Source organism: Lycium barbarum, chromosome 5 (genome assembly GCF_019175385.1).
Source record: "Lycium barbarum isolate Lr01 chromosome 5, ASM1917538v2, whole genome shotgun sequence".
In the NCBI taxonomy this organism is placed as follows: Eukaryota; Viridiplantae; Streptophyta; class Magnoliopsida; order Solanales; family Solanaceae; genus Lycium; species Lycium barbarum.
The window spans coordinates 11,291,226-11,309,552 of record NC_083341.1 but is presented as its reverse complement, the minus strand read 5'-3'; the positions used below and the strand labels follow the sequence as shown (position 1 = coordinate 11,309,552).

Genomic DNA, 18,327 nt, shown 5'->3' with positions numbered 1-18,327 from the left:
CTTATTAATCACTATAACAACTTGTAAGGGTGGCTAGGTTGGTTGTTTTTCTCGAGCTCATTGCACAAGGCTTGCCTAGTGTGATTTACCTATAATTTCTGTATAAACAATCTTTCTTATAACTAATACTTCGTCCGTTTCAATTTATGTGGACTCATTTGATTGGACACAGAGTTTAAGAAAGAGGAGAAGATTTTTAAATTTGTGGTATTAAATGAGTAACATATATTTCTTGTGACAAATCATTGGATAAATGTAAATTGTTTCCAAATGTAGATAAGAGTCATTATTTTTACACGGGCTAATAATGAAATATGTTTACATAAATTGAAATGGAGGGAGTATATGAATTGGACGACTTTAGATATGAGTTATTATATATATAATATATGAGTTACAATAACTTGAGTTTATGTTATTATCTGCAAGGCACGTGCACGTATGTGATTTTATTCAAAATATAAATCAAAGAGTGGATAAAATAATAGTATCAAATTATATATCTTATTTTCATCTAAATACATAAAATCCAACGGGTCTAGTTAATTTTTGGTTTGTAAAAGTTGAACTAAATCCAAACTAGGAACACCTGGCACAAAAGCAGCGAGGATCACTCTCTCGAGCACACATGGCTGGAAATAACAATTCAGAATCACAAATAAATTATTAAACAGTGATATAAATTCTTAGAAGAATAGTAATGGTCTTGATCCATTGTAAGAATGGACAAAATAAAATCATGATCTTTTAAGTCTTGTTACATTTTTTTATGGTATTTCTCTTAATGAAACAGAGATAAAAAAAATTAGTAATAGATTTAGGGACCATAAACAATATATAATAATAAGACACGTTTTCGGAAGAAACATAACTCTTCAAATGTAACCTTTCAGAAGAGGTTTAACTCTTTAGTTATGAACCCACTAATTATAACTGAAGAGATAGCAAGATTTTTACGCATATAAAATTCATATTTTATAACATAAGATTTATATATACCCCCATAAAAATAACACTTTATTAGATAAAAAAATGAGCGTCTTTAATTGATAATAATTTATATACAATTATCTTAAATATATGAGTCCACTAAATAGAATTTAGAGAATTTCTAACACTTATAAAATGGCTCTGTACAGTTGAAAGCTCACGCTTGTACTAACACTATTATCTCTACCACATGGTATTGAATATGGCTCTTCGAACCATAATGACCAAAAGCACCTTGGCCGGAGCTCTAGGGTTTCGGCGACAACACCGTAGCGTACAAACTTTCTCTCTGGCCGATCTCCCTTACGACTATGGTGCCTTAGAACCTGCTATTATCGGTGAAATCATGCAACTCCATCACCAGAAACATCATCGAACTTACATCGCGAATTACAATAAAGCCCTTGAACAACTCCATGATGCAATCACTAAGGGCTCGTTTGGTTGGGGAATAAGTTATCCCGGGATTAGTTATCCGGGATTGTTATTCCATCCTCTAGGTGGGATAAAATAACACTTTAATCTCGTAGTTTTATCCCAATCAAACGTGGGATGAGATGGTATTAAATTTTTATTTCAGGATTATTTTTGCTTATCCATCGTACCAAACGACCTCTAACGGTGATTCTTCTACTTTTACACAGGGATAAAGTATTTGTTATAAATATGATTATTGCTGTTATAAGTAAAAAACTGTTATAAAGAGGTAAAATATACTTCCTCGGTCTGTTATAGAGAGGTAACATATACTCCCTCGGTTTCAATTTATGTGACACAGTTAAATTTTGAGAGTAAAATAATTTAATTTTGATTGTAAATTCGGATCAAATTTTTTAATCTTTTGACATAAAATTTACATATTTGAAAATTAAGTAAAAAAATATAATAAGTTAAATATTAACAATTCAAAATATTTAAAAAATATATGAAAAAAATACGTCAAAGAAAGATTTAGTAGGTGTTTGGCCATAAGAATTATTCACTTTATTTCGTTTTTTTGTTTTTTGTTTTTTTCACTTTTCAGCGTTTGACCATAAGAATTCCGAATACAATTTGAAGTTATATTCTGGAATTCCAAAAACTCAAAAAACTTGTTTTTCAAAAAATTTAACTTTTTTACAATTTCATTTTACCAAAAATTACAATTTTAAAAATTAAGATCAAACACAACTCCAACTCCAAAATTCCAAAAAAAGTGATTTTTTTGTTTTGTTTCTATAGACAAACGGGCCTTAATTGAGTTTCCTATTTATTTTCATCATCTAAATACATAAAACCAAAGGGGTCCTACCAACACGTAAAGCCAATGAGCCATCTTTAATTTCATCCGTCAACTCACTCGACCACATATATAAAAAGGGCTCTGTAGAGTTGAAAGCTCACAAAGTCACACACAGCTATGGCACTTAGAACCATAATTACCAAAAGGACCTTGGCCGGAGCTCTAGGTTTCCGGCAACAACACCGGAGCGTACAGACTTTCTCTCTACCCGATCTCCCTTACGATTATGGTGCCTTAGAACCTGCTATTACCGGTGAAATCATGCAACTTCATCACCAGAAACACCATCAAACTTATATTACAAATTACAATAAAGCCCTTGAACAACTCCATGAGGCTATCACCAAGGGTGATACACCTACTGTAGCTAAATTGCAGAGTGCTATTAAGTTTAATGGCGGAGGTTCATTTCTCTCTCTATCTCTCTGTTTTTTTCTGATGTAATTCTCAGTGACATACTGGCGGGTCGGATTGGATATGGGCTGGTATAAAATGGGTTAGACAAAAATGGGAAAAATATCTGACCCGCTCATATTTACTATGGATAATAAAGATATCCATATTATCTATCCTTTCAGAAATAGTCTTAAGTGAGAACACAAGCTAAAAGTTAAAATAAGCTTAGACTCACAGAGTAAGAGCCCGTTTGGATCAGTTTTTTTTGAGTATTTGGCTGACCAGCTTAATGTCATTTTGTGCTTAAAATAAGCCCAAAAAATAATTGGGCCTGTTTAACTTAATTTATATAAAGCAGCTATAAGAGCTTATAACAGCTTATAAGTTGCTTTTTTTAAGCCCATCCAAACAGGCTCTAACAACTCGAAAAATAACGAGCAGACAAATGAGCATTTAGATAATATCCATATTTGATCTACTTTTAAATGTCAGTTATGCAACCCATATTTAATGGGTCGGATTGGATGGTTACTTGTTTTTTCGTAACCATTTTGCCAGCCCTGTTCTCCGATGACCGGCTTCAGCTAGTAGGCTCCATAAGGGAATTGAAGTTGGATGTCTTTGAACCGGATGGTGGATTATCTGGGAAAAAAATTGATTGTGTTACCATTAAGCATCATTTGACCTGTTATGCCTAGGGGATTATAAAAATTAAGTCTAATCAAACCAGTGAAGTAAATTTTAGTACCGAAATGATTGTTTTACTTCCAGAAGGAGATAAATGATTAGACTTTCCAATAATTTTGGTTTATTTTATGTATAAAAGCAATTATGTGGTCCCAAAGAAGGAGTCGAAAGAGCCTGGAATCTTGCAGCATTAGCACTCGTGGGGATCCTGTGGAAGGAAAGAAATAGGACAATTTTTTATGGGATAGAGAGTGACTGTACACTTGATAAATAACTTCTTATTCTCAGTTTCCTTTTGGTGCAGCCATAAGGTTCAAATGTGTATAGAATATTGCGACGTTGTTCGTAGAGAATCATATTATGTTGCAGATTCTCCACTTTTTGGTGTATGAGAATTTTCCCATTATAGTAAAATTATTTACCGTAACCAAAAAAAAAAAAAAAAAAAAAAAGAGTTTTCCTCAAAAATGTTTTTGGAGTTAGCGCGAACTTCTGAACTGAATTATGAACTGTTGGATTGTTGATCAGCGTGAACCTGCCTTGGGTTTTTTCAATCCTGCTTATTTTCATGCTTCCAGTGGTAACGTGCAGTATAATTTGTGTGCATGTTTTCATTTAAAAGAAATTGTGTTCATTGTGAAGCCATTTCATCTGTTATGCTATCACTTGTCAAAAATATATTGCTCGTTATTCAAGTTAGTTTTCTTGGCTGTACTTCCATGCAGGTCACATTAATCACTCAGTTTTCTGGAAGAACCTTGCCCCTGTTCGTGTAAGTAAGCTTTCCTAAGATATTTTTATCATTCAACTTTGCAGAGAAATAACTTAAAAAGCTAAATTCTATTGCAGGACGGTGGTGGTGAGCCTCCAAAGGGTTCTCTTGGCTCGGCCATAGACATCCACTTTGGCTCTATTGAAGCTGTAATACAAAATATGAACGCAGAAGGTGCTGCTTTACAGGGTTCTGGTTGGGTGGTAAGTCTGCACTTTGTTTCTTCCCTAGGATTGTATTTTCTTAATATTGGTTCTTTAATGGTGAGTGTTTGGTCTCTAAGATTCTGGCTCTGTATCATGCCTTCTGTTTCTTCTTTACATTTCCTTTTATGTATACAGTGGCTTGGTATGGACAAAGAGCTGAAGCGCCTAGTGATTGAGATTACCTCAAATCAGGTAACTTATCCATACATTATGCTAAACTCTTTGATAGTTGAGCTTCCTCTTTAATAATTGAAGTTGATTTTGTCTAGTTTATTCACATTTCTCCACTCGGTTGCTACTAAAGGATTATGTAACAACCAACAAAAAGGGAAAGGAAAAGGCACAAGACTGCTAATGTTTTGTGCTGTTTCAAGTTTATGAACTGCACTCATAATTGTCCTGCCTTGTCAGTCATTTTTACCTGCTCTATGGCAAAAGATGATACTCTATGTTTCCAAAGCTATGTATTAAAGGTATAAAGCTCTTTTTGACTATTTAAAAATTCGGTGAAGTCCATCAAGATGTCAAAATCATTATACACTGGACATCTTGCACTATTAAAAACAAACAAAATTGTATCTATATTTGTTGTTGTGCACAATCTCAACTGCCTTTAAAAACATCTTCACGTTCCTTCTACTTATCCTGTAGAATGTATAAAAAGGATATGCGCCCCAAAGAGATTTCAGTCACTTCTTGATTCTCTGTCCAGCTTTCATCAGTACTCCTCGATGTTTTCTGGATTACCCATTGAACACCAAAACATTTAAGACAAGCCCCATACTGCCTGCTATTATTGCAGCGCAAAAAAGAATGTGACGGTGTTCTTCAACAGCTTGAACACAAGTAGCATCTACTGGATATGTCCATACCCCTTGTTTGTTGTAGACTATCTTGAGTGAAACATGGTCATTTGCTGTTATCCAAGCAAACACGCACTTGCTGGATATTTACCTTTTCCATAAGTGTTCCATTTGGCTGGACCTCTACTTTTATTGAATTGATCGGCAACTCATAACTGTATCTAATTGTAAATTTTGTACTGTTCCTGCCTCCTAAATAAAGAATCAGATTCTAACTCCATTAGGCCTCAAGTTTTACAAAATTTATTGGCTTCCTCTTCCTAGGTTTTTCTCTGAGTGTAGTGAAATTGGGTAAATGGGTTCCTTTATTTTTATGGATTTTTCCTTGATTATATATATCTGTATATAAGTATTCTTCACCATGAGGCGGAGGTTCGTGCATTGATGAAGTCTCGATTTTTTAGTGGGTGTCAATTGTTTACATGATAGGACTGCAGGAGAAAGTAATTGTTTCTTGACATACTGATTGATGATAGTCAAGGTTGAATGTGATAGTTATCTAACCTTTCTGCAGGATCCCTTGGTTATTAAAGGACCAAACTTGGTTCCTCTTTTGGGCATTGATGTTTGGGAACATGCATACTACCTGCAGGTATAAATACTATACTGTGTAGCTCTATAATAACCTAAACATGCCATGATGCTATGAGAGCATTCCATGTGATGCTAGGAGTTTCCACAATGTTATCCCATTCTCGGTGTTTTGGCTAAATCAAGTGACTTTTCCTGTAAATGGTGATTAGTAATGGTACTCATTTCCAGTGAATACTTTTCTTCTCCGTCAATGTTTAAAACTAGATGCTCTTGCTATTTGATATATTGACGGACGTTCAGAAAAAAGATGTCCATTACGTGCAAAATTCTTCATACTGGGCAAGGCACATTGAATTAATTTTAGTTCTTTTATAGTAGATACTTTTATATAGTTAATTTAGGTCTTCAGTGCACTCCTGATACGCTGCTCTTCTTTTTCTTTTTTGTTGAGCCAAACACTTGGAATTATTTTTAGTTACGGGTGGCAATGAGACTTGAACGTAGGACCTCCTTTTCGTTAATTCTACATTGACTTGTGTGTACCACCTAATCAAAGAGTTTAAGTTGTTAGATTGGACAGCTTTTATATGTTATTTAGGTCTGCAACAAATTTGTTGGGAGAGCTAGCTGCCGTGTAGAATTCATGCACAGCCATGTTTCTTGGAAGCCACATAACCCGTGTGTTCTGGACAGACTGACTAATTCAACTGCATGTATTCTTGTGATCAATATCTAACAGCTTGCTTTTTCTCTTCACAATGCAGTACAAAAATGTGAAACCAGATTACCTAAAGAATATATGGAAAGTCATGAACTGGAAATATGCCTCCGAAGTTTATGAGAAAGAATGCCGCTGAACTCAGATGTTTGATGCGATATAGAGGACATGTCTGTATGAATTGTGAGGGGGATTTAGTGCTTACTGCCGTGCAAGTGGTCCTATATGTATGATATGTAGTTTCTGGTTGATGTATAATACGTGTGTAGAAAGTGAATAAGCTACTATAGCGGTGACCAATTTTGACCATGTTTTCTGCAGCTGTTCATCCAGTTACAATAGTAGATGAAAAGTTGCCTGTGATATACAAAGCTAATAATCTTGATGTCTTCGAAAACGTTGTGCATATTTATTTGATTAGGAACCATCTTGCTTTAGTTAATCAAACCTTTCGATAACAGCAATGTTCTTATGTTATATGTTTTCTATAACAACATTTCGCTATAGTAGCTAAAAAAAATATCGGAACAAATGCTGGTGTTATAGAGAGGTTTGATTGTAGTTACAACTCTTTTCTTATGCAGTGTTTTAATGGAAAATTTTATTTCAGCCAAGTAAATATTTACAAAGTTGCCAGTTCTTTGTACTCTAGAACTGGTCCTCAAAATTAGCCTTTTACTACACTAATACAGCTAACAACAAATAATATAAAGCTAGCTAGGATAACTGTTTAACTGTCCTAAAATCTTCTTCCACCGCTGTTGTTGAGTGTCCCTGAGGTGCAATTGGACCACAATCTCTCGAACTCTATCCATGCTATCTCTCTGTTTGTGCTGAAATCTTCTTGCATTCCGCTCAATCTAGATATGGTATGCTTAAGTTGAGAATAAGAACTTCAAAATGTTTGCCTTTACGCCATTGTCTTCACTCGTTAGCCAGCCAAGCAACTTCTGTACTCCAACTAGTGATCATCTTGTCTTCCCCTATCCATTTCAATAAGGATTTCCAGATCAGTTGAGCATAGAAACAGTCAAGAAAAGATGTTCCAATGATTCATTTGCCGCTTCATTGCACAATACACAATCTTTGGAGAAATTAATTCCCCATTTTTCAAGTCTGTTCACAGTTGCCAGTCTCCAATTAATAGCCAGCCAAGTAATGAACTGGTGTGTTGGAGAGGCGCTGACCCTGTAGTAATACTCTTCCATGGCACCTTTGGGCATTGTGGAATAATTGATACCTAAGCCCTCTTTATGCTGAACTTCCCTCTTTAGCCAAATTTCTTAATTTCCACAAAGTGTTCCCTTTATGTCTTTTGTTAGTTTCTTTTTTCCATTTTTCTTCTGTTTTTATCATATTCGTATGTGTAAATTTGACAAAGGGGATTCGACTAACTCCCTCCACTTAACTACACCAACCATTGCACTCAAATCACAATGTTTTTATTTCATTTGTACAATGTAATTTTTTGAGAGAGATTCAACTAAATCCCCCTTCAATAAATTTAGCTCCGCCGCTGCCCTTAGATCGAGAGAAGGATATAGTTAAAAGTAGATCACTCTATTTGTTTGGATGAGATGATTCCTTTTCTTTTAGCAATGCGAAAGAAGTTAACAATTCAATACTCCTTTCGCTCTAATTTATGTGGTGAAATTTGACTTGACATGATCTAATAAGAACATAAAAAAAACTTTAAAACTCTTGCTCTGAAGTTGGTCATAATATTTTTGTGTTAATGAAATATATTATTAAGGGTAAAAAAAAAAAAAACTGAAATAAATACCAAATAATGATCATATCAGAATACAAGTGGATGAATATGTGGATGAATACGTAGGAGACATGCATCATTATCATTTATCAACTTGGTATTATCAATTTTTACTAACTTAAGCATCGAAATATAGATATAGCACGTCATATTAAGACTGACGTGTTTAGCTATTATAATCAATTAACTAATTCTTAAAGCGAGTACAATCTCATTATAAGTTATTTAATCAGAGATTATGCACACGTCAAATTTGCAAAATTAAAGCACAATTTTTATGAACTACTATTATACGAGACTTTTCCCTAAAATGCAGTTTTATTGATAATTTTCTTTATTTCCAAGAAGTAAATCTTTTGTTCGGTCCCAGTAGATCCTGATAGCTGCAACACAATAATGAGTGTAGTTTAATTTGTCTTGCTATATCTAAGTAAAATATTATAATAAAAGGTCAATTTTGCCCTTGAACCATTGAAGATGTAAAACAAAGTTATTTGTTTGTTACGTTGCTGGCACAAAGTAGCCCCTATTAGTGAAGTTGAAAATATGCTCCTCTACTACACTAATGGATTTCACATCAAACTTTTAGTCGAGCATCATTTATGCAGCAACATCCTAAATCCTAATATATATAGATATAGCACCTTTCTTGTCTTTTTTTTTTTTTTGGATTGGCGATGCTTGAAAGTATAGAAGTAGAATGTACCAACAGAGAAGGAAAAAAGAATGGACATATAAAAAGAGATTATTCAATGAATTTATGTTTTATGTACTAATAGTGCAAAAAATATTTATACAATTTGATCACTTATAAAGTCTGAGGTTTTTTGGGTTGTCAAGTGCAAGACCGACACATAGTGACATTACAAGGGCTAGGCCCATGCCCAAAGATACTATGCATATGCCCAACGACACTAAGACGATGCATAGCCCAACGCACGGTGGCATAGGTCAGCGCCCTCGACATAGGCTAGCACCTAAGGACAATAATTGTCAAAAAATATCTATCATATATATACTCATTAATTGATAACCTGATAATGATAGTAACTAATTTGCTATAATAGATTAACCTACATGAGTATTGCTCATATGTATATAACTTCAATCGTTGTTGAATTTGATCAGCAATAATCAAGTGTGGTTGTCACAAAAGGTCATGCAATTATTCACCAACATCATATATGTCTGTAGCTACGAAGTTCGCATGTTCATATTTTATTCAAATTACAATGATTAACATGTATTAATCATTCCTATAATAGCACATATGTAATAGTTCACCTCTAAGAAAAAAAATTAATGATTAACATGTATTAATCATTCCTATAATAGCACATATGTAATAGTTCACCTCTAAGAAAAAAAATTAAACCCTCTCTTGTCTAGTTCCTCTTCTATCCTTAAAAAAAAATGGCAGAGAGAAAGAAAACTAATCTCAGTCTAGTGTTATTCATATTCTTCTTGTTCTTATGGTTGCTACTTCTTGGACAATTTGTGATGGATCCATCAAGAGGGTGTTGTGGTTCTGTAATGGGCTGGGCCAGCCCAATAACAACGGGTGGAACAAAGCCCAATAAACTTTTTGATCAGAGATTAGAAGGAATATCTTCAGAGGATAATAATATCAAGGCTAAAGAGGATTATGGTGGAGATGATAATGGCTTTGATAATTACTATAGACGACATGAAGATATTCCAAGTCCTGGTGTAGGCAATTGAAATGAAAATATCATATCTATGTTAATTTCTTTTCTTTATTTTGGTGACGGTAATGTCTAGACAAGCTTGCGCGCACCTCAACTAATTGTACGGGGTACCTGCCGCTATCTCCTGCAACTTCTTGAAAATCCACTATGTGCATTTACAAAATTTTGTTTTGTAATGGAACCTATCAAGTCAAGGGTGCATAGAAATTATAGTTAATATTTGTCTTGTTTTTTATATTTTCACCCCCCATATTGTGTATAGTTGGGAATTTTCATATTCAGTACTTTTGTTCGGGATGTTCCCAATCTTCCTCCAATTTCTGCAATCGTAAACACTTGTCATTTCGATTATTTTATTCATAAACATTTTTTACTATTTCAAAATAACAATATATAGAGTATTGACGAAGATGCTTGGTATTGTACCCTTTTGCCTTGTTAGAAGAAATAAGATGTGTCTTACCTTGTATAAATGAATCCATCTTATGGGTGGGGATGGTAGAAGACAATTAATGTGGAATACTACTTATGAGATTTGTTTTCCCTACTACCAGTTAGGAAGTCATTTTCTTATTTTTTGAAGAACTTGTTTTTCTAAAAAAATATCATTTGAAATATTTTAACCGACCAAACATGGAAGAGCTGAAAAATATTTTCTAAAAAAAATACATTTTCCTTCATAAAAAATCCACCCTAAATAAAAACTAAATGTTTATTAATTGTCTAAAATGTCCTTTCCCCCATAGGCTACCCCGTGTATAATAATTTTCTTTTGCGTTTCCATCTTGTAATGTCTTAGTGGTTAGCCACAACTGTATGATATATCACCGCAATTACACAAATTAGCATATTGTCAATCAACTTAAAAAGATGCAGGCTTATTTTTTTTTCTATTTTTTGTCATGAAGAAAATGCCTTCCACTAAGCAATGACGAACGAGTCCTTATTTGGACTTTTCTTAGTGGGAAGCCATGAAGCCATTACACAAATATTTAAAAGGTTCTCATTTTGCTATATAAAAGCAGAGGTCCTTAACTATACAAGACAAGTCATAGTTCTTACCTTATTCCCTCTCCAAGTATAGTTTGGTTGCAAAATCAAAATGGGAAGCTTTGGGAAGTTGGGGCAATGGCCTCTACTTGCGTTTACTTTGGCAATTTGCTTAGTAGCCAGCACTGCTGCTGCTGATTACTACAATGGAAACACTTCTCCCTCAGACAAATGTCCACCTACACAACCAAAATACGTTGAGAAATCACAAACTTACTATAATTCACCTCCTCCACCATATTACATACCATCTCCATCTTACAAATCTCCTCCACTTCTACAAGTAGACGTCCAGATTCCGTCATACTACAAGCCAACTCCAACTTACTACAAGTCTCCTCCACCTCCACCAAAGTACGTTGAGAAATCACCGGCTTACTACAAGTCACCTCCTCCACCATACTACAAGCCAACACCAACTTACTACAAGTCTCCTCCACCTCCACCAAAGTACGTCGAGAAATCACCGGCTTACTACAAGTCACCTCCTCCATCATACTACAAGCCAACTCCAACTTACTACAAGTCTCCTCCACCTCCACCAAAGTACGTCGAGAAATCACCGGCTTACTACAAGTCACCTCCTCCACCGTACTACAAGCCAACTCCAACTTACTACAAGTCTCCTCCACTTCCACCAAAGTACGTCGAGAAATCACCGGCTTACTACAAGTCACCTCCACCACCGTACTACAAGCCAACTCCAACTTACTACAAATCTCCTCCACCTCCACTATACTACAAGCCATCTCCAACTTACTACAAGTCTCCTCCTCCACCATACTACAAACTATCTCCATCATACTACAAATCTCCTCCGCCTCCACCAAAATACGTTAAAAATTCACCAACTTACTATAAGTCACTTCCTCCACCATACTACAAGCCATCTCCAACTTACTACAAGTCTCCTCTGTCACGACCCAACCCCGTAGGCCGTGACTAGTGCCCGATCTGAGCACCCAAACCCATCTATCAAATATTATCTCAAATTCTATCAACTCATTCTAGTATATGGCGGAAGCCGACAAGATTTTATTTCAAATTTAGGTAATTTCCAGAAAATTTCGGCAGAGTTTCCTTTGTTTTACGGACTATCCAATATACCCTGCACGCAGAAAATACCAACAAAAGCCACACAGGGCTAACCAAGCAATATATAAACATATGCGGACCGGCCGCCTCGGCGTATAGGATCGCCCAAACAACATATGCGGACCGGCCGCCTCGGCGTATGGGATCGCCCAAACTACATGTACATACATCCATACAGAAAGACCCTAACCCACAAACATGTCCACAGACCTCTAAACAGACCGACAAAATCATATTACGGGACAGGGCCCCGCCGTACCCATGAACGAATATATACAAATGCACTAATAAATATATATACCAAAATAAGCTCCGGAAAGAGAGGAGCACTCCGAATAACAGAAAGGGTGTCCTAAACAGGTGGATCACCAGGCTGTGCGTCTGTACCTGCGGGCATGAAACGCATCCCCCGGAGAAGGGGGTCAGTACGAAATATGTACTGAGTATGCAAAGCAGAAGGTACAGAAATAAATCTGAATAATAATCGAATCAGATATATAGAAAATAATACATATCAAAATGTTTATTTCCAAAGTATAAATTATGCATAGGGCACTGGAAAATGTGGTCGCCCGCCTGTCGATGGCGCCACAACACAGCATAACACCAGAAAGTTTCAAATCTCCGAATCCCCGTCACACATCACAACACAGCATAACGCCAAACACAGCATAACGCCAAACATAAGTGGAACCCGGCCCTCGAGCGAGGAGCACGGTGAACCATAAACACAGCATAACACCGGAATGTATCAAAAAGCGCACGACAACAGAACCGGCCCGGGAACCGGCGAACGATATCATAGTAGGCACGAGCGGAGTAGTGAGGAATCATATGCATAAAATCATTATTATAAATCCGAAGGATAAGTAAAATAGTCATATTCAAAATCGGAATAATAATTATCACTTTTTGATTCAAAGTTGTCGAATTTACATAAAGGGCGTCGCGGGACCCACGGACGAGTATAGACCCGAACTGAGCCCGCCTATGAAAAACATACCCATTATACATCAAGAAAACTCCTATAAAAATTATTGGAGCGATCTGAGCCTCTATGCGAAAAATATGGCATTCAGAGATTACAAAATTCCTTAAAGTGAACATTTTCTATGCGAATTTCGGAAAGCGATTACTTCAAATACATCATGGTTCATATTTCATAAAAACATACATAAGAGTGCCAAATAATATATATATGGATCATAACATGCTCGGATCTCGAATTTGGAATTCCCTTAAAGTTCTAATCTAGCCTATGTGAAACTAAGGCATGCCAAAAGAAGGAAGGTTGCTTTACATACCTCAAACGCTCTCCAATATGATCCAACTCAAGCTAAGTCCAAACTATGATTCGGGCTGCCCACGATCTAAAAATAAGCCATAAAATGCCAAACATTAGCTAAAGACTCTCTGGGCATTAAATTCCAATTTCGCCCTTAATTCTACAGAAATTTGGGCAGCATTTCCCCTGTAAATAGGCTACCCCGAGAATTTAACTCGGCCGTATCAATCAACAACAACAACAACAACCAACCTAACAACATTAATAATCAATCCGAAAGGTAATACAACAATAATAGCTCTCTTTTCCATCATTCATCAACTTTCATAAATTCAATTCGACGACTTACCTTCAAGCCAAAATCGACGCTTATACGCTCACATACTAACAATATTTATAGACATTCTAAGCAATTCATACAACATTCCCAACAACCCAAATTTTTCTCCAATTCAGCCGAATTCAACCCCCAACCCGAGACACCCCTATATCATGCTCCTCATTTCCAAACCATGAGTTGTACCCAAAAATTCACATTCTAACAAAGCTATTCTCATCAATAAATAATTCACATTAAATGTACAATAGCACCCAAATCAGTCCGCAACAATCACAATATCAATTTGAGTTAATAAACGTTTATTTCCAACATAGAATTCACAACGACGACGACTAAAACATTAAGCGATATTAATTCGTCCATTGTCACATAATGTGACCCGTTTCGTCCAACACTACAAACGTACATATATGGATGATTCTCAATCGTTCTTCACCCTACAATGATCATAATAAACTAACTAGGCATTAATTCATAATTTCAGCACAATACAACAAACATCCATTTACACGGCTCAAGCACCACACACCCAACTCACTTCCAACACACTATATTTCATGATATTCATCCTTTTTAACCTACTACAATAAGCATACAACCTTTGTAACATGCAAAACATAAATGATTCTTACCTTTCTCCTTCAATTTCCCAATAGCCTAGGGTTTCCAAAGATGAAAATTGGTGGGTTGATCGATCCAACGATGCTTCCACGCTACTTAGGGACCTCAAAATAGGGGGTTTGTACCAAGGAATTAATTTTTGGATGGCTTGAAATGGGAGTGGATTTTTCTCCCAACTGGCCGTGAGCCTCAATGGAGGTTTTCAGCTTTTGCCCCTTTTGTTTTTAAGTGTGAGGGTGAGTAATGAAGACTAGAGGTCACCCTTTACCATTTAAATGAAGTGTACAATTATCCCTTGGCCCACACTAATGTGTTGTCCCAATTAAAATTGAACACCATTTGTGTGGGCCAACCATGGAAATTGTGGATGATTTTTATCTTTCAATTTTTATCACTTTTGGTCCCGAATTTTCCTAATTGTTCCATACCAATAAATTCATGCACAACTTATATCTCAAAATAAATTCGAAGGTCAAGAATCCCGTCTTTGTATCCCAAAATAATTTTGTCCTTAGCTTATCATAAATAAATCCGGATTATTTCACTGTACAAAAATACGGGTTCTAACATCCTCCACCTCCACCAAAGTACGCCGAGAAATCACCGGCTTACTACAAGTCACCTCCTCCACCATACTACAAGCCAACTCCAACATACTACAAGTCTCCTCCACCTCCACCAAAGTACGCCGAGAAATCACCGGGTTACTACAAGTCCCCTCCTCCACCATACTACAAGCCAACTCCAACTTACTACAAGTCTCCTCCACCCCCACCAAAGTACGTCAAGTAATCACTGGCTTACTACAAGTCACCTCCTCCACCATACTACAAGCCAACTCCAACTTACTACAAGTCTCCTCCACCTCCACCAAAGTACGTCGAGAAATCACCGGCTTACTACAAGTCACCTCCACCACCATACTACAAGCCAACTCCAACTTACTACAAGTCTCCTCCACCTCCACCAAAGTACGTCAACAAATCACCGGCTTACTACAAGTCACCTCCTCCACCATACTACAAGCCAACTCCAACTTACTACAAGTCTCCTCCACCTCCACCAAAGTACGTCGAGAAATCACCGGCTTACTACAAGTGTCCTCCTCCACCATACTACAAGCCAACTCCAACTTACAACAAGTCTCCTCCACCTCCACCAAAGTACGTCGAGAAATCACCGGCGTACTACAAGTCCCCTCCTCCACCATATACCAAGCCAAATCCAACTTACTACAAGTCTCCTCCACCTCCACCAAAGTACGTTGATAAATCACCGGCTTACTACAAGTCCCCTCCTCCCCCATATTACAAGCCAACTCCAACTTATTACAAGTCTTCTCCACCTCCACCAAAGTACATCGAGCAATCACCGGCTTACTACAAGTCACCTCCTCCACCATACTACAAACCATCTCCAACTTACACCAAGTCTCCTCCACCTCCACCAAAGTACGTCGAGAAATCACCAGCTTACTATAAGTCACCTCCTCCACCATACTACAAACCATCTCCATCTTACTACAAGTCTCCTCTACCTCTAGCTCTACCTAAGTACGTTGAGAAATTATTACCCGGAACTTACAGTTCACCACCACCACCACCAACTGCAAATGACTACAAGCAAACTCCCACGTATGCCTCACCTCCCCCACCTGCAAAGTACGAGCAATCTCCCACCTATAGTTCACCTCCACCCCCATCACCGTCTCCCCCACCAACCTACTACTGATACTAAAGTCACCATGTCTTTATAATTTTCATCATCCCCTTGGCTTTTAATTCTTTGCATCATCTTGTTTGGATCTTCTCCACTTATTTTTCTACCTCAGTTCTCAGTTTTATGTATTCTTGCGGAAGTTATCAAGCATTAATTATCATGTTTTCTTTTATTTTATCACTAGTATACGTACCCGCGCGATGCGCGGACAAAATTAAAAGAATATTAATCATATTAAAATGTGATTTATGTGGTAGCCAATTTAGTGTTCAAGTAATTATTTATATTTACAAAGTATAATACTTCCCCTGTCACTGCGATTATCAAATACAAACCTATCCTGCAAAACTAACGAACCACATCATACTCTGAATCAACTTTTTTTTTTTCTTAATACAACTGGGAACCATTTATAGACAAATAAAAGCATCTCTTATTAAGAATAAATATATTAACCTTCCTAGTTACACCAGTTGTAACTTTCACATTGAAGCCAAAAATAGGATCCGAAAAGCAACCTAAATTAAGAAAAAAGAGATAAAACTTGTCAGAGAAATATTTGAATTGTTTTAAAACAAACAAAACCTATTAAACTTAAGCAAGATCCATATTGTATTTCTAAATATCAGTTCCCATAATCTCTACAATAATCATATTCTCTATTCTGTTAACGCTCTTCGCATTTTCTTTATCGCTTCTGTATATTGACCTCGTGTGATACTATTTTATCGATAAATTACAACTTAACGGCGATGGTTTTTCTTAATTATTAACTTACCTTTTTTTAAAGCTCTTGTTTCCTTGCATGCCAATTATTTCCTTCATCTCAATTTATGTGATACTTCTCACTTTTCGAGAGTTAATTTGACTAAATTTTGAAGTTAAATTGAATTAGATTAACTCAATATTTTAAAATTAAAATTTATATATTTGAAAACTACATGAAAAATATTATAACTTGTAACTTTTATCATATCAATTTGGTTAAAAAAAAAAGACATCTTAAAATGATGGTCAAAATTCATGCAGTTTGAATCTCAGAAAGCGAAAAGTATACATAAATTGTGACAGAGGGAGTATAACTTTTGTATCCAAATAAAGCATTCACCAAACTTACCAACTTTAACACTGTAAATAATTCAAATCATTTCTGAACACCCCCCGACATTAACTTACTATGTAATTCAATTTTGTTGTATAATGCTAATGCACCCTCGGTTGAGCATTGACTTTTCTCCCCAAAAGTTTCCACATCAAGCACCAATGGCTAATCAATATTATATATGTGGACATGGTGAAGAATTGGATATATCGTTAATAATTGCTATATATTTAGATTTTAACTTCCTCATTGTTTACAACAACAACAACAACAACCACATGCCAATGTCAAGAGTCTTTGTGCAGGAGACCATTTATAAAATCAATTAGATTAAAACATACATTAGAGAGGGTAAATTAGTCAAACTATAATTTCTTGTATTATAAACAACAAATAGATTAAAGATTTTTTTACAAAAAATTAAAATAAGGGAGATAAACATAATATTGTAAGTCACAAGGGAAATTAGTGTTATGAGGTCAAATTTGTTGGGAGGAATCTGAAACTATTCATATTATTCGTGTTAATTCATGTATACTTAAAACAAATGATAGCCTCAAAAAGTGAGCCAAGAATAAAAACTGCAATGTTGTTCACAAACTTTGACTTGCTATATATCTATTCACAGTCAGTTATTTAGTTGCGTACCTTCGATGATATTCTTGCAGTGGCGGATGATGTAAAATCAGATACGAAATGATATTAATAGAATTAACTTTAGAATTAAACCAAAGAATACAAACATATATAACAATTGAGTATAAAGCAATTAGATTAGTAATTTGATCGAATAATAATTAGTATTTGTAAGCTTTATATTTTAGTTAGACGCACTTTAATACATCATTTCAAAAAATTATTGCATCAACTTCATTTTCTCATTAACATATTATAATTTATTAATTCAAAATTTTTATTTGACCCTCTTTTGAGGTTTCCTCCTTGCATTCTCATATGCAAGTGTTAACCAATTTCACAAAACACAATGAGGTTACATCAATTTAAATTTGAAAATTCTCTCTAAAATTACAATAAAGATCAATTTCAAATTCAAGTAAATCTCGGATTCACATACAAATCGCAAAAAATGCTAATTTCATACAATGTATTCAAAAAGTAAATTATGAACTATCATCTACTTAAGTTTGTTTTAATACATTCTAAAACAAAAGAAAACTAATCCCTAA

General features: G+C 35.6%; 1 protein-coding gene and 1 pseudogene across 1 annotated transcript; both read left to right on the top strand.

Annotated features, from left to right (window-relative positions):
- Nucleotides 1-2,355: 2,355 nt before the first annotated feature.
- LOC132640440 (superoxide dismutase [Mn], mitochondrial) lies at nt 2,356-6,845 on the top strand. Its single transcript, XM_060357028.1, has 6 exons — nt 2,356-2,675; nt 4,081-4,127; nt 4,205-4,330; nt 4,469-4,525; nt 5,711-5,788; nt 6,495-6,845. Exons 1-6 carry the CDS (start codon nt 2,390-2,392, stop codon nt 6,585-6,587), a joined length of 687 nt encoding a protein of 228 aa, XP_060213011.1. The 5' UTR covers nt 2,356-2,389; the 3' UTR covers nt 6,588-6,845.
- Nucleotides 6,846-11,030: 4,185 nt separating this feature from the next.
- On the top strand, nt 11,031-16,050 carry LOC132639192 (extensin-2-like; annotated as a pseudogene).
- Nucleotides 16,051-18,327: the final 2,277 nt, after the last annotated feature.

Bases quoted from the DNA above. Each gene is read 5' to 3' on its own strand.
- LOC132640440 (XM_060357028.1), top strand. From the start codon at position 2,390: ATGGCACTTAGAACCATAATTACCAAAAGGACCTTGGCCGGAGCTCTA. The intron at 4,128-4,204 runs GTAAGTAAGCTT...ATTCTATTGCAG, and splicing joins AGAACCTTGCCCCTGTTCGT to GACGGTGGTGGTGAGCCTCC. The intron at 4,526-5,710 runs GTAACTTATCCA...ACCTTTCTGCAG, and splicing joins TTGAGATTACCTCAAATCAG to GATCCCTTGGTTATTAAAGG.